The following is a 25,956-nucleotide window of genomic DNA, read 5'->3' as shown; positions in this document are numbered from 1 at the left end:
TAGGCTAAAAGATGGGGAAAAACAATGGAAATAAATTTTTATAATAATAATGGAAATAGGTGGGAATTTTAAAAATTTATTTCCATTCATTGTTTTATCCCCACCTTTTATCTTATTTCGATATTTTTTCCCCAAACCGCCCCCTCCCCCCACCCCACCCCCACTAGGGCCATCTGTCACTTGCTCATCCTGCATTCTACTCTTAATGTCACTATTAGCACCTCCTTTAGCCAGTATCACCACCATCAACACCCCTTTGACCTTTTGTTTATGACACCTTTTGCAATCTCTCCTTTGCCTCCACCTATCACTGGCCTTCTATCCAGCTTCACCCGTCCCACCCCCTTTAAAAGGTATATATTTCACCACATTTCTACTTCTCTTTAGTTCTGAAGAAGAGTTTTACGGACTCAAAACGTTAACTCTTGTCTTTCTCTCCACAGATGCTGTCAGACCTGCTGAGTTTTTCCAGCAATTTTTGTTTTTGTTCCATCTAATGACTTACTGTTGCCTACTCTAACCCTATCAAACTCTCCAAGTATTCTACCTGCCCTGATGCAACTATCTGATATATCCTCATTATCAGTTGATACTTCACTACTTCCCACTGCCCGTTTTTCTCCTCTGTGCTCTGAATTTCCTTCCAGGTTCTCATCCCCCCGCCAATCTAGTTGAAACCCTCCCCAACAACACTAGCAAACCTCCTCCGCAAGGACACTAGTCCCAGCCCTGTTACGATGTAACCCGTCCTTCTTGTACAGGTCCCACCTGCCCCAGAACCGATCCCAATGCCTCAGAAATCTGAAACCCTGCTCCATTTCCCCAGCCACGTGTTGAACTGCTCAATCTTCCTGTTTTTATGTTCACTACCATGTGGCACTGGGAGTAATCCTGGGAATAATCCTGTGATTACTGCTTTTGAAGTCCTGCTTTTTAATTCCCTTCCTAACTCCCTAAAATCTGCTTCCAGGACCTCATCCCGTTTCCTACCTGTGTAATTGGTCACAATGTGGACCACAATCTCTGGCTGTCCACCCTCCCACAAATAAATGTCTTGTAGCCGCTCTTTGACATCCTTGACCCTGGCACCAGGGAGGCAACATACCATCCTGGAGTCACGCCTGTGGCCACAGACATGCCTGTCTGTTCCCCGAACTAAGGAATCTCCAGTTACTATAGCACTTCCACTCTTCCTCCTCCCCTCCTGTGCAGCTGAGCCACCTGTAGTGCCACGGACTTGGCTCTTGCTACAGTTCTCTGAGGAATCATCTCACTGACCAGTATCCAAAATGGGAAAGCAGAGACTGAGAGAGCCTCAGGAGATTCCTGCGCTACCTGCCTGTTTCTCTTAGATACTCTGGCAGCCACCCATCTCCCATCTGCCTCTGTACTTCCTAGCTATGGTGTGACCGCCTCTCTAAACATGCTATCCACGTAATCCTCAGCCTTGTGGATGCACCACAGTGATGCCAGCTGCCGCTCAAGCTCCACAACTCGGAGCTCGTGTTTCTGCAGCTGGTGACACTTCCTGCATGGCTTCCCACATCCCACAAGATGCACATTCCACATGGCCAAACTGCACTGGCATACCTTACACTTTATATAAAGCATTTACTACCGTATTTACTAATTTATTTTAAGTGTTACCTTAATTTAGAATAATTCCTATGTATACTACAATTTACTGTGTTTATCTCTGTCTTGCCCCTTCTCGCGCTCTTTTAACTCTCCAACTCCGCTCATCATAAGGTCTCCAGGCGACTCTGAAGGCTAACTATAGCTGGGATCTTCTAACACTTGTTGCTCTGTTCTCTCTTCAGGATGATGCACGCCAGCTGTTTGCATTGTCTGGTACTGCTGAGGAGCAGGGCATCTTGCCTGAAGACTTAGCAAATGTGATCAGAAGGCTCTGGGGTGACACTGGAGTTCAGGCTTGTTTTGGTCGATCCAGGGAATACCAACTCAACGATTCTGCTGCTTAGTAAGTCTCAAAATATTTTCCTTTTCTGTTTGCTGTATCAGTTTGGGTGTGGCTGCTTGGCTGAAAGAAGTGAACTGCAGATTGTATCTGTGATGTCACTAGACATTTACTGTGTCTTTGATCAGACCCAAACTAAAATGTCCAGTGTTGCTTTATTTTAGTGATCTCTTGTGAAAGTTGCATTGCTACCGATGTAACCCTTCTTGGCAGCCTTTAGGGATGCATTTAATATTGTCTTGTAACCACCAGTTTTGCTGAAACGTCTTTTCAATCTGTCTGATTGCTCTCAGTGCACTTCTTAAAGTAAAAAGAATCTTTTTTTTGTTTTTTTTATATATTACTCTAATATTTGTAATTGGAGGGTACAGACAAGCATTCATCCAGGTGGTGGTCATTAACTGTGGTGAAATTAGAATGATTTGCTGTTAAGGAGGAAATTATTAAATGTGTGGTTTTTGTGGAAATACTTGATGTGAAATCTGCAAAGGAAATTTGGATCTCTATTCCTAGAAAATGATAGCACTGTATATTTCAAAGTAACTGTTCCCAAATAGCAATGACAAAGACTGATGGCATGCCATACTTTATAATAAATACTGCAATGGAGTGTAAACCATAAGTATAGCCACTTGAATTGTACAATGATTCTCAATGCAAGAGGAGATTCACTTTTTAGATAACGATTCTTTCAGCAATCTGGCATTGCAAATTTAAAAATTGCTTGGCAGAAATTGATTAACTCCCCTTCCCCCTCTCATTCCACCTCCATGGGAGGAAAAGACAGAGAAAAGTTCCCCAGTGATTTGATGAGCATCGAGTGTTGTATGACTAAGCTGACATTGTGAATGGATAATCGTGATCTGTTCTACATGATTTCAATGCTAGGGGGTATCTAATGATATTTAAACTGGTGATGCATTCTTGGTGCATTTAAGATTCATATCCAGAGGCTGCTGTTGAGCGGTAGTATGGATGAGGGTGTATACTTAAATGTCATTTATCTTGCTTTCTACAGTTAAGAACCTGAGTCCTCAGCAATTTGGTTAATTAAATTTTCAGTTTATAAAAACTGAGTTAATTAATTCATTTTTAAAATTGATGTCTCTGTGGTTTGCAACCGCACTCAATATGTCAGTCATTTCCATGATTCTAGTGGAGATGTAGTTATTACCCAGTTAGCATTTCTTCTGGAGAAACTGCAAGGACGATGATGCTGTCTCGGTACCTGGCACATAGTAGGCTTCAGAACTGTTTCAGGACAAACAGATGGGCTGGAACCTGACAAACAGCTGCTCACTAACTGAAAGGAACAGATTCTACATGAACAGTGCTGAGTAAGACATGCCTCATAGACCCAACTGTATCACAATCAAAAGGCTAGGCTAGACTACCTTGAAGCACAAAGTCTTAACTTCGTTTTTGCTTAATACGTCCAGTGATTGTGTGTATGCATGTGGTGTTGCCTCTACAATAGCGCTGTGCTTTGTGCTGCAGGTTGCAGTCCCATTGATCTCAGTTGTAAATTGTGATGACTTACACCAGGCTCGGCTGTCACGGCTCCCCCAGATGAATAGCCGTGTATCTGGGCTCAACGTGAATAGCATTTGAGTGAGTTACCGAACTTTGCTGTGGCTTAATTCATCACCTTAAAGAGGGGAGAAAACCTGGATAGAGTGGAGGGGTGGTTGGGGGGATGGGGCTGGTGTGATGCTATAAGCATTGTGCATCAGGCGTGCAGTCATCATTCAAGCAAATTCTTGCAATTAAAATCAAAATGCTTTGATCAATTAACATAAGAGCACAAGTCCAACAAATGGTAAATTGGTATTCTCACTAAGTGCTACTTTAACCTGGCACCCAGAGGAATAATTTGCATTTAAAAAAAAAACAGCAGTATTCTAAAATAAAAGGGCTATGAGGTAATTGTTCTGGCTCGATTGTACCACCTACCACAGTTCTTAGTTTATTCCCCTCTATGGAATCTCAGATTTAGTGCGGTTATGCTAAACTGCATTCCTGCTAAAGTGTGAGACATTTTATTTCTTGCTATAGAAAGTTGCGTTCTGTAGCTTGTCTGCACTCACACCAATGAGTGTGTTTGCCAAATTCGAGGACAATTTCAATTGGGGAGCTTGGATTGAGGCTGTTCACTCATTTCATTCCAATCCCTTTAACGATCAGTCCATTTTGTTTCAGTTTAATTCATTCACTTTGAGGGTGCATTTTATCAGCAGTTTGTTGTATGACTTCTGTTGTGAGGCTTAATCTCTCATGAGGTTAACATTGCTAGCACAGTGAGTAGAAGCGACTGAATGTTTAAACCAAACAACAGTCTTGTCTGTTACTGTTAGGTATTTTAGGTAACAGCAGCATTGAATGAGTCTTGGTCGATCACAGTAATCCAGTAACTTGATTCTTATTGAATTAGAATTCTATTCTAGTACATTGGACAAGCTACAATTTTCCATTGAAAGGTAGCCATGATCACAGACATTCTACTGTAATATAAAAAATTGTGCTCACATTTGAATCAATTAAAGTTGATACATCAGTCTTTGAGGTAGTCCAGTGATCTAATTGTAATGAACCATAATGCTTTATAATGGCAATATGACTGCTAAATAATGCATTGACCATGAAATGGTAGAATTCAGTTTCTCTGACGATACTACAGAATAGACATTCAGGCTTACTTAACATGTGCTCTTGAGTAAAACGAAAGCAAAATACTGAGAATGCTGGAAATTTGAAATAAAAACAGAAAATGCTGGAAAAACTCAGCAAGTCTGACAGCAGCTGTGGGGAGAGAAACAAAGTTAATGTTTTGAGCCGGTATGACTCTTTAGAGCTCTGATTAGTTGTGCTTACTCCAGAAGCCTTGCATGCGTTGGTGGTCTTATGTTGGGTGCTGGTTGTCTTTCAATTTGAGACATGGCCTGAAAAGAACTTCTCTTGTTTCTGTCTTATATAGCTCTTTGAAGCATGCAGTGTGCAGCATTATGCAAAAGATGTGTGTTTCCAATTTAAAATAATCTTCCCTATCTGAACCTTCGATGTCCCACATCAACATTTAAAACATCCCTTTCTGATAACCAAATTCAAATCACTGCACACACTTTTCCCTCCCAAGTTGGGTAGATGTAATATTTAAGGGTCAGAAGCTGCTGGAGAAACATGCCGCTGATGTTGGTGGATACTTTTCTGGTCATAATAAGGATCGGTGTCTCCTTTACTTCTCTAAAAGACCAAGACTTGACCTAGCCTGAGTGTATAGAGGGTGTAGGCTCTCTTTGTGTCTATCCCATACATCAATAACATAGCTAGGCTGGTGTTACAGAATATAGCATCTTACATAGGCAGTGCAAATTTAGCCCCCAGGTAACAGATTTTCTTCTTCCACAAATGTTTTCTTTTCCTGATTCTGTTCAATTCTTGCTGGGATAAGATTCCACAAAGTTTCATCTTGCATTGTATGAGGGTGAGTCTTCCCAGTGAATATAAACAGGCTGTTCCTAATGCGAAGTACTATTCTTACATAATTTCCAAATGTTCAGGGAACTTGAGCTTTCTCCTTCCTCTGTTTTTGTGCTAGCTGAGATCAGCTTACTCAACATACTCCAGTAGAGCAAAAACAGAAAATGCTGGAAAAACTCAGCAGGCCTAACAGCATCTGTGGAGAGAAAAACAGAGTTAACGTTTTGAGTCCGTATGATTCTTCAGAGCTAATGAGAAGTAAAAATGTGGTGAAATTTATATGTTTAGGTGAGGTGGAGCTGGATAGAAGGCCAGCGATAGGTGGGAGCAAAGGAGAGATTGACAAAGATGTCATGAACAAAAGGACAAAGGGGGTGTTAATGGTAGCGTTGAGGGCTAAAGGAGGTGCTGATAATGGCATTAAGGTAAGAAAGCAGAATGTGATAATAGTAGGACAAGGGTAAGAGCACTCTGAAAAGAACAACATGAACAAGTGACAGGTGGCCCTTGTGGGGGTGAGGTGCGGGGAAGGGGATGGTGGTGGGGGATAAAGATCGAAAATAGGATAAAAGGTGGGGATAAAACAATGAATAAAAATGAAAATAAATGAAAAATGGATAAAAATAAAAATTAAATATAAATGAATATTGAAAAGGGGGATAAAAGAGGGGTGAGGATAGAGGAGAGAGTTCATGGTCTGACCACTACAATACCGTCTGCCCCTGCAGTTATGTCACTGTAATCCAGAGGCCCAGGCTAATGTTCTGGGGACATGGGTTCAAATCCCACCATGGCAGCTGGTGGAATGTAAATTCAATTAATAAAAAAAAATTAAGTCTGGAATTGAAAGCTAGTCTCACGCCCAATTGTCATCAATTGTTTAACAGCCCATCTGGTTCACTAATGCCATCCTAAATAAATAAACCCTAATACTAGTAGGGTAGATGAAGGGGAACCAGTAGATGTAGTATACCTGGATTTCCAAATGTATTTGATAAGGTGCTGTTCATAAGGTTAATAGTCAAGATAAATGCTCATGGAGCTAGGGGTGATATATGGACAGAAGATTGGTTAATGATAGAAAACAGAGTGGGCATAAATAGGGTTTTTTCAAGTTGGCATACCGTGAATAGTGAAGTGCTGCAAGAATCATTGTGGGGCCTCAGCTATTTACAATCTATATTAACTACTTAGATGAAGAGACGGAGAGAAATATATCTAAGCTTGCTGATGATACCAAGCTAGGTGGAAGGCTGTGAGGAGGATACAAGGAGATATGCAGGTTAGGTAATTGATATGCAGGTTAGGTAGTTGGGCAACAAGATGGCAGATTGAGTATAATGTGGAAAATGTGAAGTTATTTGCTTTGGTCATAAGAAAAAAAAGAATATTTTTGAAAGGTGAGAAATTTTTAAGTGTTGATGTTCAAAGACTCTCGGGTATGCTTGTACAAAGAGTGCAGAAAGTTAACATGCAGATGCAGCAAGCAATTGGGAAGGCAAATGGCATGTTGGCCTTTATTGCAAGGGGATTGGAGGGCAGGAATAAATAAGTCTTGGTACAGTTGTACGGGGTTTTGGTGAGACCACATCAGGAGTACGGTGTGCCGTTTTAGTTTCACATGTAAGAAAGGATGTACTTGAATTGGAGGCCGTGCAGTGAAGGTTCACGAAATTGGCCCCTAGGATGAGGGGGTTTTCCTATGATGAGAGATTGAGTAAATTGGGTTTATGTTCTCTGGAAGATGAGGCAAACTCATTGAAACCTACAAAATTCTGAAGGGGCTTGAAAGGATAGGTGCTGAGAGATTGTTTCTGTTGGTCAGGGAATCCAAAACACGAGGGCACTGTTTCAGGAAACGGGGCTGATCATTTAGGGCTGAGATGAGGCAAAATTACTTCACTCAAAGGGTTCTGAATCTTCGGAATTCTCTATTCTAGAGGATTGTGGATGCTCCACCTTTGAACACATTTGAGGCTGGGATAGATGGATTTTTGATGTCTCAGAGAATTAAAGAATATGGGGAGCAGGCAGGAAAATGGAGTTGAAGCCCAAGATCCGCCATTATCATATTAAATGGTGGAGCAGGCTCGATGGGCCATGTGGTCCAGTCCTGCTCCTCTTTCTTGTATTCTTATGTTCTTGTATCCTAGCCTGGCCTACGTGTTACTCCAGTCCCAGAGCAATATAGTTGACTCTTATAATACCCTCTGAAATGGCCTAGCAAGCCACTCAATTCAAGGGGAATTAGGGATGAACAACAAATGCTGGCCTTGCCAGCAACACTCAAATCCCATGAAAAAATTTTTAAAAAACCGTCTTGAGTGCATTTGGTAGATGCCTGTGGAGGAGGCTACTTTCCCATCTTCCTGCTGTGTGGACCCAGGGAGTTGTGGGAGAAGTATGGAGCACCACATCTTTACATATGTACTCGGAAAAGGCCAAGGTAATGACCTGATTGTTAAATTACGTTAAGAGCCTATAACGGCTCAGATATGGAAAAGGTCCCATTTATTCTTCTACTATAGTCTATTGTAAATTATTAATTTTAATTTAGTGAGCCACACTAAATAACCAAGCATTCACTGAATTCTGTTCTTTGCATGAGAAACCTTGGGGTGTTTACTCAAAGGCACTATATGAACGCATGTCATTGGAAACTGATACTTAAGAAAAGTTAACTCCATGAACAATGGTTTGGAGGTTTTTGCTGCAAAGTAGTTTTCAGGTATATATTTGTTTACCATCACTTGAGATAATAGCCGAGGCGAATGGTGATGTGTCCACATTGTGCTTTAGAAGTAAAGTGGGTGTGCACTGATCCCATTAGAAGTTTATTTGCTTTCCAGTGATCGTATCTGCAGTATTTTAGCTGACTAAATTTTTCCTTATCACTCATTGTATCATGTTCCAGCAGAGTGAATCCCTTTTACTTTTACTGTCATCATGTAGAGATCCTGAACTAGGAATAATGGGCCATAACCTCCGACTAGCATCGGAAAGTGCTGGCCCACAGGAATTAGAAGAAATAGATACCTACTTACCTGGTCCTGAAAATTATGTTGCCGCTTCCGTTCGTCGGAGCTGCTTGGGGCCTGCATTGAAAGACTCCTCGCAGGCTCCAGCAAAGTACAGCTCCAGTGGATTCAAGGAGGCGACTCCCCTTTTTTTACATCTCTTGCTACCGTAAAGTAGGTAAGTTTAAAGGGCCAGGGAAATTGACTGGCCAGAAGGTAAGCGTCTAAGGTAAGTGCATAGGATTCGAGGGATGGGGGTGTCTGCCGGGTCGGGTGGAGGTGATGTTGGGGACGGGTGGGAGGGGATGGAGTCCTTTGTAGGGCGGGGTGGGGAAAGGTCAGGGGTGTGGGGGAATCCCATGTAGGGCGGGTTGGGGGAAGGTCAGGGGTGTGGGGGAGTCCCATGTAGGGCGGGGTGGGGGAAGGTCAGGGGTGTGGGGGAGTCCCGTGTAGGGCGGGGTGGGGGAAGGTCAGGGGTGTGGGGGAGTCCCGTGTAGGGCGGGGTGGGGGAAGGTCAGGGGTGTGGGGGAGTCCCGTGTAGGGCGGGGTGGGGGAAGGTCAGGGGTGTGAGGGAGTCCTGTGTGGTCGGTTTGGATGTTTACAATAGTTACTCAGAAGTTAGAAGAGGCTTTAATTCTTCTAACTTATTCTGAGTGACTATTGGTATACAACCTTGCGATTTAAATCGCATTTTCGGATGGTTCCCAGCGCAGTGCAATTGTCCACAGGAAGTGTGCACTTCTGGGCACTTGCTGTGCAAACCCTTACCTGGGAATTTCCCAGAGGAATTGCCCAGCGCGTCTTTGGGGTACCCCCCCCAAATCCGACACTGGGCCACTCGGAAGTTATGGGCCAATGTGCCTCTTAATTACCTTGATTTTGTTCTCTGAAGTTGCACATTTTATTCTTTGCATCTTCTGAAATCTGAAATTGCAGAATTTGACAGATGCATGTGATATTTTTCAGGTCAAATGCACCTATTTTTCTACACCAGCCAAACCCCTATTTTAATGGGTAATCGGGTTAGAGGAAAGTGTTTAAATTCTCAGATAAACCCAATTAAATATCTCAATTTATAATTGTTTCTGTTCTAATGCAATATCACTGTTCAAAATTGCTCCATGCATGTTAGTACAAAAAGCAGTTTGCATGCACAGTCTTTTTTTGAATTTTAAGCTATTGTGGATGCTGGAAATCTGAAATGAAAACAATGCTGAAAATGCTCATCAGGCCTAGCAGTATCTGTGGAGAGAAAAAGAGTGTTAATGTTTCAAGTCAATGCCCTTTTATCAGAACCAAGCTATACAGTGATATAATGCATTACGTCCAGAATATTTGAGATGCTAAACACCCAACCCCTACATTGTAGCTGTATGATGTCTGGCGTATGGTGATGCAGTGCAGGAACTCCCAAGCCCTCAGGCTCTGCCACCTAGAAGGATAAGTGCATAAGATACATGGGAACACCATTAACTCAAAATTTGCCTCAAGTCAAACAGAGCCATGACTAGGATCAACATCGCAATTCCTTAACCATGTCAAAATCTTGGGAATTCCACCTAAGAGCACCCAAACTAACACAATCACCTCACCTTCACTCACATGGACTGCAGCAGCTCAAGAAAATCCAGCACTGCCAACTCAGGACAACTAGTGATGGGCAATAAACACCTTAGATTAGATTCCCCATTGTACTACTTTTTTTTGAAGAAAATCATGCTGAATCTTCAGTAGGAAAAGTAGCTGGTCTCCAATTTTACTATGGAATTATGCTAAATTTTATACCTTGGACCAAAGAGTATTTTTCAAATGGTGAAAAGCTCAGAACAGTGGAGCTCTAAAGAGATTTAGGGATCCATGTACGCAGATCACTTATAACCTAGTAGTTAGCTACAAAACATGATCAAAAAGGTTAATGAAATGTTAGCCTTTATAATTAGAAGGCTGGAATATGAAAGGGATGAAGTTTTTCTACAGGTATACAAAACACTATTTCAACCACATCTGGGTGCCACGGTTTAGAAGATATTGGCCTGTACTGGTTGCAGCGCAGATTCACCAAAATGTTAGCAGGGCTCCAGTGGTTAGATTGAGGAACGCTTACACAATCTAGGCTTGTATTCCTGGAATATAGAAGATTAAGGGGTGATTATACTTCAAAATAAGAATTTTCTTTTTTTATAAAGGAATCAATAGGGTAGGTAAAGATATTCCACTGGTGGGGGAGTCTAGGATAAGGGGATAATTTTTAAAATAGAGTCAAGCCATTCAAGAGAGAAGTTGGGAAACACTTCTTCACACAAAGGATGGTCGTGCTGTGGATATTCTCCCACAAAAAGCACTAAATGCTAGCTTGGTTGATTTCAAATCTAAGATGGATGGATGTTTGCTAGTCTAAGGTGTAAAGGGAAATGGAGTTTGAATGCAGATCAACAGTGACCTCATTAAATGGTGGAACTGAAAGGCCTACTCCTGTTCCTATCTTTCAATATAATATAAAATGTATGATATATTTAGGAGACCTCCCAGTGCAGACAGTTCCCAGTGCAGGGTAATTGCTCATCGGAAGCTTGAACTTACCAGGCAATTCCTGTGCAGTTCTTGCATGGGGACTTCTATGGACATCCTCCAGCGCATCTTCTGGGTTACAACCCCCCCAGAGATCAGAAGATATGGGCAAATATTTTTTCTCAAATTCCTCCTTGTCACTTCACTTTCAAGAGAAGATTTTCCTTCACGTGTACCAGTATGGTAACTATATTCAGCAATATATAGCAGGTTAAAGAGCTATCCCACTTAACCATCAGCAACTAAATAAAAAGGCCATGCAAACTGAGGAGTTGTCTCCCTTAGCATGTTTTCATAAGCAGTGCACACACTACATACTGCTTTTTTCGCCAGATGCACCAACCTGCCACTCAACGCGAAAGTCATTTGCAATCCTTGGTCATGAGATTTATCGATAGTCAGCCAGGCTACTGCACTGAAGCTCATTACCAAATTAATGCTGGAGAAGCAAAGTACAACATGTGCAGTGGGATTTGAAGATTGTCAGCAAGGCACACTGAAGACAGTCATGGCAGTCTACAACAGGGGTTCTCTGTGTTAAAGGCGTTATTGCTGTTGAGGCTGTGAGCATTTCCAGAATTCTGTACACAGTGAGGGAGAAGTTTACGTTGGTGATCATTGTAGAACCACCCCAGAATATTAAATTAGTTGAAAATTATGTGGTAGGTTTCATTGGTTAATTTGTGACCGCATGATACTTCACTGAACTGACCCATAATATAATTCCTCACCTTCGGAAAGTCTGTCCATCTTTTAACTCCATCTTCTTTAGCAGCTTTAAAACCTTCTCCTCAATGGACTGGAAATTCCTCAAAGACTTTCCGCCATTGCTTTTAGAATTTACCCCCTTGTTCCAAGATCTCCGACTAAACGCTGCTCTTTCGCGGTATGAACCTGGTGACTGAGCCTCAGGCGATTTGACCAATTGGATTCCCCATAAACACTTCAACAAAACCCCACCTTTGTCGTCGTGGTGTTCCCGCCCCCCCCCCCCCCGGTGATATTGAACTCCGTGCCAACCCGTTCAACAAACATATTGCATTTATATAGCATCTCTAACATAATAAACTGCTTCAAGCAGTTTCACAGAGGCATAAACAAAATGTGACACTGACCACCAAAGATGTCGGTTTTGAGGAGTTTATTTTCACAGAAGCTCCTTAACAGGCTAGAAACTGGTCAATCAATGCCATTTGGAAGATCTGCTTCCGGGCATTATTTTAGTTGAAAGAGGCTCATGCTCAGAACTTGATTGTTTGATTTAAATATTTTTTGTCAAATTGGTGGTAATCTTTGCTCTTCAGACAAAGCAACATGGTTCAGTGGACCCTGGAAACCCTTGCCGATCCCTACTCTACCGCGTCCAACCCTTTGCTGTCAGGACTCTGAGGATAAGTGCAGGTTGGATGGAAGGGAGCTGTTCTTTGATGAAAGCACCCTTTAACCTTCATTATAGGAGAGTGCTGCTTGCAGTACTGTACAATCTGATCAAAAGGAGTGTGGTAACTTCCAACCTTGTCACAGCTAATTTCTCATTATTACAGCTCTAAATGGAAGCAACTATTGACCCATTTGTCACATTCTTGCCTCATTAACCAGTTAATCATGGGAATAACTGTACACTACATTAAACAGCCTATAGAATTATTGATGAGTTTCAACAATTAATGCAGAAGTGGTCACAACCTCTGAAAAAACAAGAGAGATGCTGGGAAAAAAATTAAATAAGGTGGTGAGTTATTCTATTATTTTGTGATACCGTAGCGGATCTTGGAGTCACCTCAATTTCCCCACAAAGTTCCTGACTTTGATCATATCACCAGAGAGCCATATAAATGTCATCATGGTAAAATAGGAACCACATATTGGTCAGAAACCATCTTCTGTACTGGCTTCCTTCGCACCTTCCAACTTTACTGTAAAACAAGGTGGAGCATTGGTTAATCAGCAAAAGACCATTCACTCTGATGCATATCCTCCAAACTCAAATTGGCAGTTCTATATCAAAGAAAGTGTGCTTGCACAGCTCGCACGCCAGCGTTTACAACAATCAAACTGCTGCTCGACAGATATCGCAGAGTAATCAGCTGATACTCCGATTTCAATTGGAGACTTCAGAGGGTTCTGTACAATAGTTACTCAGGAAAAGTTAGCATTGAAACTCCTAAATAACTATAGTACTGACCCTCCAAATGCCCTCGTGATCCCCGACTACCCTTTCTGAGCCACCCCCCCACCCCTGAACTACCCCCCCACTCTATCTACTCTCCTGACACCTCGCCAACAACCCCCAGCCCCCCAACTGGTCAGCCTACCCTGACTGACCAATGTACCCTCCTCCCCCATCCTACTTGCTTTCCCTCTTAAAGTGACTGGGCCTTTAAACTTACCTGTTATACAGCAGCTAACGCTGTAAAGAGGGGACAGGGCTTCTTTTCGTCTGACTGTGCTACACTGCACTGGAGGGCCTCGGGAACCCGCTGCACTGCACTTTTCTGAGGAGGCACAAGTTGCAAGGTTGGCTGAAGAAGGTGCAGCTCCCAGATAAGGTAAGTAGAAAGGAGTGGAGTGATGATCCGACTATGATTGCCGCTCCTCAGAAGTTCTGGCCCATTGTGCTTTCAATTAACTAGCATTCACGGCCTTATGAGGAAGTGTGTTCCAGATTTCCACTACCTTTCATCTTCAAACTGCTTTTTGATTTCATTCTTAAATGGCCCGAGGTCTTATTCCCACAATAGAAGAAATATTTTCTCTATGCATCATGTTGAATCCCTTTATCATTATAATAAACACCTTAATTGGATCACTCCTCAACCTTCTAAGGAATACAAATCAAGTTGGCATAAGCTGTCCTCACAATTTAATCCTTTCAGCTCCAATATCATTCTGGTGAATATGTGCTGTACCTCCTCCAAGTCCAGTATAACATTGCGGTCTGGGGTCCATTGCTGAGGGCAGTGCTCTAGATGGGATCTTTTCAAGGTTCTGTGCAACTGACGCATCACTTCTTCACTTTTATATTCCAATTCTGTTGAGCCAAAAGCCAACATTCCGTTAGCCTTTTGGAACACAATTTAAAATGCTATGATGTGTAAGCCAAGGTTCCATGATACAGTTATATGCGGAAAGCTGGGACACCCCTGATCTGCATCTTTTGACTCCGTGAAGTGACCTTAACACTCAATTGCGATTCTGACAACCTTCCTTGGAAATTCAATCTCTACAATATTGATAAAAACAAAAAACTACTGCGGATGCTGGAAATCCAAAACAAAAACAGAATTACCTGGAAAAACTCAGCAGGTCTGGCAGCATCGGCGGAGAAGAAAAGAGTTGACGTTTCGAGTCCTCATGACCCTTCAACAGAATATTGACCTGGATTGTGACACGCTGGTCTGAAGGCTGTAGCCACTGTTAGCTGGTAACCCTGTTTGTGGTCCCTATCTTAGGGCCACAACCTGTACATGATCTGACTGTTCTACTTTTGACATTGTATCTCAGTTTACTACTAAAGTTGAACCTTGGGCTGTGCAAACCTTTGTGTCCTCATTTTACCATGGGACCCTAGTTGTGCCTCTGCTGGCTTTTTAAGAAAGATGAATGTATTCCAAAAACATGATTTAATTTATATGTATGCAATAGATAAATATTTTTCCTTAACATTTACCTTGTTTGAATAAGTAACTACATCTGCATCCAATTATGCACAAGGGTATAAATAAATGTGTGATTTGAATTAATAATTAAAGGCGGAGTGGATACAATTAAATGAACTGACCTGAAATTTTATCAGGAAAATTAAAACTGTTTTAAATAATTTAATTGAATACATAATCTGTCTCCTTAAATAAATCTCCTGAACAGATCATAAAATAAATGACCTCTGCTCTAGGAAATTAATGCATTCATTTAGTTAAATAATCCTCTGCCCAAAAGCTGAGGTGATAAATTATGATCTGGGGTTTAAAAAGTAACAATTAATCTCTGGCACAAATAATTCTTTTCTCAAGTAGGAAAAGTAAATAAATTGCCAGCCAAGTAAAGTAAAATATTCCATTCTCAGTGAAGTGAGAATTCTGTCACAGCCAGTTGCTGAAAGTAACTCTTGATTGCTGATTCCACCCATAATCAGATTTGAATTTATCCATCTGCCCATTGCTATTAGAATTGGGGCAGCTTCCCTGTGAGCATCTATTCCAATTTCCCTTACTGGGTTCCCTATCCTGTTTCAGCTTTTGTTTCTCCCCCTCGGAACTTTGACTTTGGTTGCTGCTGCAGCGCACAGACATTCTCTCCTCAAGGGAGCCCAAACCTCAGGGGGAATACCTTAATCCATTCGATCACAAAGATTGAAAGTTGTGATGTAGATCAAATACTGCTTGAGGGCTCGACTGCACTTGACGCGCAGCAATCTTGGAAATTTCAAGCCGGAAAGGTTAACTGGTCAAGGCTAGATGGCTCTTCTGGAGTTTTGCCTGATTTACCTTTAGGACAGGTGGAGTAATCTTACTGAAAGCTTTCTTAGGACCCTAAGTATTCTGGTCCATGATGCATTGTCTTTGGAAGGAAAAGGTTTCCTAAGCGAAAAACCTTTTTTCTCCCCTTCCAATGTTTTTATGGTTGTTCTCATAAAAGGCCGAAACCAAACTGAAGTTTGCAAACTAGAACTAAAGGGACATCTGGAAACTGGCCCTTGATGCGTAGGCATCAGTGCCAAGAAGCAAGGATGCTAATAGCATATGTTCTTACTTTACCATGAAATCCTTTCATAGATTTTAAGTAATTTTTATAATAAAAGAAATCTAGTATGTGTTTTTGAGGGGAAGAGAGAATTGCTTTGTGTTCAGAGCATTGGCTGCCTAGAATTGTTTAATAGAATTTCAATCTGCTATAGAAATTCTACTCTTAGCCCTATAAGCACAATTGCCATAAAGTGGTTAGAGGTCTGAATTAACTGAATGAAGATAAATTCATGTAGCACTAGTGCACAGTTCCCAGACTTTTGAGTGCAGTGGCCTCATGGACTAGGAGTGTCATTGTTGAAAAATCATCCAGATGACTTCAATGTATGGGAATAATGAAATGTTAACTACTGGTATTCCAATACATTTCTTTCCCGATTTCTAATGGGTGCTAGCCTAGTTTTTGCACATTTTAGTTTTTGTATTCCATAGACTCTCCTGGCCTCATTTGGCATTCAGCCGACAGCTGGACAATAGTTATTCCTGTGTACTTGAGCATTGGTGATAGCTGTTTTAAGGTAGTCTGCTTTTGTGACCTAGAGTTAATTCTAATTCAGTGTTTTTGGCTCAGTTGGCTGCACTCTTGACTCTTTGTCAGAATGTTGTGGGGAACAAACCAGTCTACAGAACTTGAACACGTAGGAGCAATATATGACTGAAGCACTTACAGGTAACCAAATTAGTGTTCAGAGCAAATGGGGAAAGGCTTGGTGGATAAAAAGAAGATGGATTTCTCTGTAAAATCTGGGACTTATCAGTTGAGACTGGGAATAGAACTCAAAATTCAGAATGCAATTGTCAGCCAGGCTGTAGGTAATTAAGATATTCAAATTTAAAAATGTGCCATATCCTGTACAGCTGGTATTAAGAGATTTCACAAAATGTTACCACTCACCTGATTGATGTCTGCTCAGGACTTAATGGAACTGATATTCCTTCCATAGGAAAGAGGAAGTGAGGGAGTAACACAATACTGGAGAGTTTTCCAACAAAGGCTTCAAGACTTTAGTTCATGTTTCCTCCTTTTTCTTTGAAGAGAAAATAAAAATAATTAACAGGGGAGGGAGGAGGGGCAGGAAGGCATAAAATATATACTTTGGATTTCCTTTTGAACCATCAATCCTGCTCGAAGTTTGAGAATGTATTTCTGTATAGGCAGGAAAGAATGCTTTATTTTGTACTGGTTGCTTAGAGAGACATTGTTAGGGGTCTTGCTCCCTAGTGCACACTGCTGGAGGTGAAGAAAGGAGAGAAAATACTTGCGGGGGTGGGGGGGGAGAAAACAATAAAATTATGTGACATTAAAGGAGAATTTCCTCTGGATTTTTTTTATCAAGATAAAATGAAATGTCCTTCATAAATATGGGATAGCGCAGAAGCTGGAATGTGTTACATAGCAGTAAAATAATGAGATATTGAATTGATAAATCTTTCAAACAGTCATCCATGTCCTCTCCTACTTCTCAACCATTGGAATAAGACCAGTAGAAATTGATTGGGGGGGGGGAAGAAAAATAAAAAGGCTGCTGTAGTAGATCATAATTCTTCATCATAGGTAAAAAAAAAATTATGGCGTATTTCTTCATCCGTGAAACGTGTTTAGGCAAGTGCATGATAACAACTTTGTCTCCTGGTTGTCTGCCAAAATTTTCCATGCCCTTTAAGATTCTGATCCAGTACATCATGAGCTGTGTTCATTTGAGACTTCGCCTGGCTCCCAAAAAGATGAATTGACTGCATTGCCTTTAGACTTTGTGCATGAGGAATTTGCACTTGGTTTTCCATGCCTCATTGTATCCAATCACCATGAACTCTGCTTAACTGAACGCTTAGCCAAATTGTTTGGTTATTGAAACTGGATTTCCCACCCTGCTCTTCGTGTCCATTCATTTATTGTACTGTATTCTGGCCTCACACCTCCCATTTTCGTTGCTGCACTCTTGGTGGCAGTATTTTTTTTTTTGAAAAAATATACTTTATTCATAAAATATCTGGAAGAACATTACAAAACATTTCTAAATCGCCATCACAAAAAGTGCAATCAGATTCAACTTTTACACCTGGATCACAAGGTGCTTCAATACAATCAATGAACATTACAGTCATTTCAGTATGGTCAATACAGACAGTCAGACAGTGCAATGGTATTGGAGTTGTCAACATACATCATGATATACTCTGAGGTGCTTCAATACAATTATAATACAATTAGTATTTAATGCATACATTTATTGTGAGCCGTACAGCCCGAGGGGTCTATACCTTTCCCAGTCCCTCAGTGCACTATGGCAGAAAGGTCTTAGCACTCTTGGTGGCGGTAGCTTTAGCTGCCTAGGCTCTCAGCTCTGCAGTTCGTTCCCAAAACTACTTTCTCTCGTGCGGTCTCTCTTGTTCTCTCTCCTTTTTAAGACGCTGCAGGAAACCTGCCTCTTTGACCAAGTGCTTAGTCATCTGTCCTAATAACTCCTTATGTGCCTTGGTGTCAGATTTTGTTTGATAATGCTCCTGTGAAGCCCCTTGGAACATTTTACTACATTAAAGGTACAGTATAAATGCAAATTTCTGTATAATGTCTGTATTGAATAAATGCTCAATGCAATAAGACATTAAAACTAATAAAATCTATTGTCGAAAATTATTCACTTCAATAATTTCCCAACCATTGGAATCAATTGCAGCCATCTGCCCCTTTTATATGTCTTGAATACTATCAATAGTTTCATTGGGTTTACTTTGTCTGGCATTCTGTTGGCATTATGTGTCAGACTGCAGATATGTCTCCCGAGATTGTTTACTGTGCAGCAGGACAGCTGTGGCCCCACGTTACAGCTCTGACCGCAGAAATGAAACAAAGACACTTAACATGAACACTTCATTACAGATACGCCATGCAGTTTAAAAACGCAGCCGGTTACATTGGGAAGATCCTTTTCAAGCCAAGAATCTGAGCTTTATTTGGCTGACACAGTATTTGTAATATATTGCAGGTGAACTCAGCAGCTTGTCTTGACTTACAGCTTCATTTGAATGAGAAGCTGAAAGGTGTCAATACTTGGCACCCAAAGACCCATTCCCCCTTGGCCTTCCCTTTTTTTCGTAATCTCCCAGAACTATGACTGTAGAGACAGGTCTGCTGAGATTATGTACTGTGAATAAAGACAGCTGTAGCCCCATATTGGAAGTTCAACAGAATAAAATAAGGAACGTGGTTAGCATTAACACTTCAGTTCTTACGAGTTAGGAGGTGTGGAAGAGATGTCTCTCCTTGATGAGGTACCGATGACACATGGGCTGCAAAAAAAAGATTGTGAGTCTTTCCTTGATACTCAGAAACCAAGTGAAACTCTTCAAAATGGTGCTTAAATTCATCTTTGATAAAAGTGACCATTCAGTAATTCCTGCTGAACAAGCTAACAAATGCCAACACTGGTGAATATTTCACTTTGTCTCTTAGTACTAAAATAATGTACACTTAGGTCAGATATAACGTGAGCTAGCTCCAGAAGAAAATTCCTACTCTACCTAAAATAAAAGAAAAAAATGTTGGGCCCCCTTCCAATTTCTGAAGAACATGGCTTCCACGATAATGTGTATTTTCGTATTTCTCATGCCAGCTCGCTGTGCAATCCCTGTATCAGCTTGCCGGCATGTATATGTATGAACTATGAGCATTTTGTGTTGTGACTTATCGACTATAGCCTGGTCAGAGCAAGACGAGGCTGACCTGTTTGTGTCTGACATCCCATAGACAAGAAGACAGGTACCATTCAATGAAACCAACTAGTTTTGAAGATCATAGAACGGTGAAGGCACAGAAGGAGGCCATTCGGCCCATCATGTCTCTGCTGCACCTCTGAAGGAGTGCCACTCCCCTACTTTTCCTGTAGCTCTGCAAAATTTTGCATGTTAGATAATGATCCAATTCCCTTTTGAAAGCCTCAATTAACCTTGCTTCCACCAAACTTTCAAGCAGTGCATTCCATATCCTAACCACTCGTGGCATGAAAACGTTTTTTTCTCATGTTGCCATTGCTTCTTTTGCCAGTTACCTTAAATCTGTGCCCTCTGGTTCTCGATCCTTCCACCAATGGGAACAGTTCCTCGCTATCTACTCTTGTCCAGTCCCTTCATGACTTTGAACGCCTCTATCAAATCTCCTTTCAGCCTTCTCTTTTTGGTCCTAACGTCTCCAGTCTTTCTATGTAACTGATGTTCCTCATCCTCATGAATCCTTTCTAATGCCTTCACACCCTTCCTAAAGTGTTATGCCCAGAACTGGATGCAATACTCTAGTTGAGGCCGAACCATTGTTTTGCACAAGTTTAACACACCTTCCTTGCTTTTTTTACCCTCTCTCTGTTGATAAAGCCTAGGATGCTGTATGCTTTATTAACCACACTCTCAATTCGGGCTGCCACCTTCAATAACGTATGCACATATACACCCAGGTCCTTCTGCTCCTCCACTCTCTTTAAAATTATACCTTTTATTTTATATTGTCGCTCTGAGTTCTTTCTACCAAAATGAATTGTTTCACACACTTCTCTGCATTAAATTTCATGTGCCACTTGTGGGTCTGTTCCACCAGCCTGTCTGTTGTTTTGAAGTTCTACACCACCCTTCTCAAGGCTCATAATGATTCCAAGTTTCATATCATCTGCAAATTTTGAAATGGTGCCCTGTGCGCCAAGGCCTAGGCCATTAATATACATCAGGAAGAGCAAGGGCCCTAACACCGATCCCAGGGGAGCTCCATTATATAATATTCCAAACTGAAAAGCAGCCGTTCACCATTGTTACTGTTACTCAGCCAATTTCTTATCCATGATGCTGGGGATTTTTCACTTCCAATCACCTTCAAATCTTTCCGTGTTCTGTTTGTTTTTGCCCTGTGCATATGCTTGGCCGGTGCAGCCAACATCATCCTAGCAGTATAGATATTTGTCCTGATACGAATCTGTAAGTAACTCAGGAACGGAAAATCTTAAGTGTCTGTCGTTGGCAGTGGAACAGTCAGCTTAAATTGCAGGGCCTTTAAATATGCTTCTCCCTGTTCACTCATGGAAAAATCATTTGGAAACTCTATGCACTTTTAATAACCTTGACTTAATTCTCCACTTCCTCGCCACCACCACCAGCACCCCCACCCCCAAAAGTGTAGGTTTCATTAATGGCATGAACACTTCAATTAACTTCACAGATCTTCATTTACATTGTAAATGGTCAATTTGAATTTTAAAAAATCTCAAATTATCTTGATGTCTTCTCTGCAGTTTTTGTCTGCATTCCCTTTCTCATCTGTTTCTTTCTTCCCTCTCCACCCCCCCCACCGTGAAATACTTATTCATATTCCCTGGGAGAAGGTGTTAGGATCTGTCCTCGCAACTCATTAGTGCTGCTGTGGAACTGGGCACTGAGAACTGAACATGAGGTTTTCTGCTTTTTATTTTAAATAAATGTCAGCCTCCCATGGAGATTGCCTCACTCAAGCTGTGTGCCAGAATAATGATCAGACAACCAACACAGATGCCAGATTGTACTTGGATTATTCATATCACTTTTTTCTTTTAACAATGAAAGTTTTCTCTTTTTTTGGCCACCTGTGGGTTTGTGTATCTCACACTGTGGTCAGAACAGACTTCTCCATCAACGCCGCACTCCAGCCAGTCACTGAGCATTTTCTGGACTACCTCCCTCATGCTGTTTCTTTTTATTTCAGTCTTTTTAGGAGAAATATAGTCTGCATCTAGCACCTCCCCATGGCAGCATGTGTGGGCAGGAATTTCAGCCAGCTTTTTAATCCTGCAAGATCCCCCTTTCTTTATATTAGAATAGGGGAGAGAGTCAGAATTTGTAATTGCCTTGTCTCAACTGTTCAAAATGATGCAGGTTATAGCAGGGGCATGAGCTACTTTTGTTTACATGCACCACATTTTGTCAGTGAGAAGGGAAATGTAATGACACAAATGATCTATTATGAGTTGTTTCGAATTCATAATTGTCAGATACAGAGATGCCAGGTTTCGTGTAGGTTAATGCTACAACAACTTGTAATCGGGGGAAAAAAATGGACATTGAGCCAAAGATGGTATTAGGAGGGGTGAGTTTAAAGGATGTGAGGGAGGTGGAGGAGTTAGAGGGGTTTAAGAAGGCAATCCTGGAGTGTTGGGTGTCAGCAGTTGAAGTTGCAATGGTCAGATAGAATGGGGTGGGGTGGTGTTGCGCAGAAGGCCAAAGTCAGAAGAACGGAGAGTTCTGAGGGAGTTGTAGGGATGGAAAATGTATGAGATAGGGAAGGGGAAAACCATGAAGTGGAGAAAATTGTAGCTCGTCTGTGATTAAATATTGGAGAAACAGCCTGATAGAAGCAATAAAGGATCAAGAGAGGTGATTGAGGTAGAACTGGATATCGCAGTTTACAAATGCATGCATCATCACATCTAGATGAGGAAGAGGAGGGGATCAATGGTCAACCCTTAGGGGAACTGCAGAGGTAAAGATGCAGGGGAACAACAGAAGCACTGCTGGCAATGCTGTGGTTATGTTTAGATAAGTAAGAATGGAACCAAGCTAAGGCAGTCCCATTCAGCTGGATAAAGGTAGAAATGAGGTGTCAGTTATACAGGTTGACAGCTGCTGAAGTATCATAGTAAATGGAAGACCAAAGGTTAGGCAATTGGTATCTTGAAAGTGAAATTGTAAGTGGCAAGGGGGAAGAAGGAAAGTGGCATTGGAAGAGGGTGAAAGGATGTTGGTCATGGGCTTCACAAATAAGTGATTGCAGATTGCCTGTCTGATCGAAGCGTAAGAATAAAGAGACCCAATGAGATGCTACAGCCAAGGGGATAGCCATGAAGCTGACTGTGAAAGTTTACACGGAGGGAGAGGGTTAAGGAGGATAATGAAAACAGAGAAGAGAGGGCATGGTGAGTTGAGATGGAAATTGGAATGAAGATGGAATCTCTTTTTTTACAGCATTCTGACTGGGAGGTGGAACACTACCCAAGGCACTGAGGGTGCCAGTCAGAATTTTCAGTGCCTCCAACATGACATTGGTTATTGAAAATGTAAACAGCTGCAGCAAGTACATCTGTCATTTTAGGTCTGGGCAGGACCATTGGCTTATACAAACCACCAGAGGAATTTTAATAATTCTGCCACGCACAACCCCCTCTCAACATCTGTCAAAGTTCTAGCCAGACAAATTTGTTTTCTGTCCTTGCACTAACTGCGCATGTTCCAGTTTCAGGCATTCATGTCTCTGTTATAATCATGCTAACTGCACACATGTAAATTTCTATTAAGCATCACTTTACATTGTTGTGGAAACCGTCCCACAGTGAAAACTGAGCAGATTTTGGCACCTTGAAGAGCTGTTGCATGTTACAGAAATGTTCTTCAGGTGCCAGGTAAGTAAGAAATTTCGTAGGTTTTAGCTTTCCAAAAATTATCTTGTGGGGTGGGGTGGAGTGGAGTGGGGGTGTTGGAGAGTTTCGAGGAGACCTGTCCATCCTTGAGAGGGAAGGTTCTTGAAGCAAAGTAACAGATAGCATTGGGGCTGGTGATTACGGTGACATGTTTCATTCCATGTGGAAGAAGTGAAATTAAAGGACAAATAAAACTACTTTCTGATGAATGACTTTCTATGCTTCTGTCTCCAGCTTTGGAGGCTGGTGGATGATTTTTGTACAGACACCCTCTTTTAGCCATGCTCTTGAGAGTTAAGTGTGAGTCCAGAGATGGTCACCTTACCTGTTCTCTTCTCTGGTTGAAACGTTGATCCAGTTTCTGTATGTGTGCAGCATCAAGGGCTGAGTGAGATATGGGAAATCATTGCCTGGGTAAAATCAGAAGGATGTACCTTAACAGGAAGACAAGCAGGGTGCATGCTTATTGAAGTCTCAAATGGGATTATTTTCTACATCTCTTCTCTTAATTTGGTCACTCTACAGCGTACGTTTATCCTGCTATGAGTTAGTTTCAATTTTCACTTTGTTATACAGACTACAACCTAAAGCAAAATACTGCAGATGCTGGAAATCTGAAATAAAAACAAATTGCTGGAAAAACTCAGCAGGCCTGGCAGCATCTGTGGAGAGAGAAACAGAGTTAACGTTTTGAGTGCGTATGACTCTTCAGAGCTCTGAAGAAGAGTCATAGAGACTCGAAACATTACCTCTGTTTCTTTCTCCACAGGTGCTGTCAGACCTGCTGAGTTTTTCCAGCAAATTTTGTTTTTGTTTCAAAAACCCAAAGCACAAGGTTACAAATAGCCTTTCAACTGTAAATATGATCCCAGTGAGAGTTCAAACCTTCACTTGTCCAATGGTCAACTCCTGACTATCCTCATGGTATTAGACAGAGTCCACTACAGCCTTATGGCTTAGCTGATCCTTGTAATTCCTCAGCCAGATGGGCCTAAAGTACTCCGGGGCATTGGCAATCACGGGCCATGTTACCTGACTCACCGTTGAAACCCGGAGCCTAGAAATTTTCCCACTCCGTTCCACATAACTCTACAAGAAAAAGGCTTAATAGGAAGTAGGAACAGAAAATGCTGGAAATACTCAGCAGATCAGGCAATATCTGAGGAGAGAGAAACAGAGTTAACGTTTCAGATCAATAACCTTTCATCAGAATCTGAAGCCACCTAATAGGAAGGGTCATCGGAATAGAATAAGCAGAAGGATGCTCATCAATGCCCTGCTGTATTTTATCTGCAAGCATTATTCTTGCATGCACTTAGGAGTCCTAAGGATTGGCTCTACGAACCTCTTTGCAATTGGGTAAGTGGCATGTGTCCTTAGTGTGTACTCAGTCAGCATTGGACCCATACCTCGGTATAAATGTCAGCAGCTTGACTTGGAGGCTTTTTAACATGGAGAAGAGTTTCCATGTGCCACAAGTGCAGTTGACACCAGAGCCTCCCCCCGCCCCCCCCCCCCCCCCCCCCCCCCCCCCACCAATACCCCTAATAGTGTTCCAAGTTCTGTCTTAATGGTGACAATGTACTGTGCAGTAATCACAAAGTGCATGCAATAATGGTGACAGTAGAGCTATTGTGCTTTTTCTGGCATGTAACTGCAGATTTAAAAGAACATTTACAGAAGTTCTAAGTCTGAAGAACTGTTGTCAGAGTTTTGGAGACACATCTGCTGTGGACAATTGAAGGAAGTGACTTAAAGGCTGGGAGGGTTACTGTGCAACTTCAGTCTAGGTTAAAGCAACTCACCAGCTCGTAACAATTCCTTTACCCTCCCATTTGTAATCCTTACTTTGAGTTCCTGTAACTGCTCTCCCAGCTTGTGAACACCTCGCATGTGCCAAATTTACTTTGTACCTTGTTTCCTTTTAGATGTAATTTCCTCAGCTTGAACTTCTGGTAAATAATAGTTCATTCTTTTTTTCCTCCCAGAAGGGATTGGAAGGTACTTGGCAAATGGTGAGCAGTTTTAAAAAAAAATCAGTCCAAGAGCAAAGTCCTTTCCAAATAAAACTACAATGAAAAGTTGGTGGATTTGTCTTTCATTCCCTTTTCAACTGACTTGAGCAATGTCCACAGATACCTGTGAGTTTGTTGCTCATACATCTAACCTATTCTCACTTCGTTGCTAAGATGATGACCCATGCATGAATGCTGTGGAAACACAAATATTAATCACTTAATGACTGACTGGCAGTGTAGTATTGCTCTTCGTCAGACCGTGTAAGGAACAACAAATGTGTGTGGGTTGCTGACTTGTCCTGTGATTAGATGCAAACCACATTCTTAACTTGGGTGTAAGTATGCATTGAGTGGTGTGGCCTGGGTCTTACCAGTAGGCCTCTTTGTAGAACAAGCAAGTTACTGCACTATACTATACTTTACTATTGAACAGAGCAGTTCATGCTGAACTATTACTGCCTTACTACCAGAGGTGGCCTTGACTCCTCCACAGTGGCATATAAGTTTGGAACAGTTATGGATGCCCTTAGCAACAGATAATCATGTCAAGAGATGGTTTGCACAGTGTTGCTGATGTAAATGTAGCTAGCCACAGGTGATGGTTCTAGATGTTGCATTTGCTCATGTTTTCTGGTTGTGGCTGCGCTCAGCATCATGCATATCAATTAAAAAAAAACCAGCTAATTTGCACACAACTTCTACACACAGCAGTGAGATGATAACCAG

General features: G+C 41.6%; 1 protein-coding gene across 2 annotated transcripts in view; it reads left to right on the top strand.

Moving 5' to 3' along the window:
• The window catches only part of LOC144681551 (guanine nucleotide-binding protein G(i) subunit alpha-2), a 213,543-nt gene that overhangs the window by 111,161 nt on the left and 76,426 nt on the right, over positions 1 to 25,956 (top strand). For both annotated transcript variants that reach the window (XM_078543220.1, XM_078543221.1), the window contains exon 4: positions 1,821 to 1,981. In XM_078543220.1, the coding sequence (XP_078399346.1) occupies positions 1,821 to 1,981 (161 nt within the window). The remainder of the gene's footprint in view (positions 1 to 1,820; positions 1,982 to 25,956) is intronic.

Source organism: Cetorhinus maximus, chromosome 6 (assembly GCF_964194155.1).
Source record: "Cetorhinus maximus chromosome 6, sCetMax3.hap1.1, whole genome shotgun sequence".
Classification (NCBI taxonomy): domain Eukaryota; kingdom Metazoa; phylum Chordata; class Chondrichthyes; order Lamniformes; family Cetorhinidae; genus Cetorhinus; species Cetorhinus maximus.
This window is presented reverse-complemented; position numbering and strand designations above follow the sequence as displayed.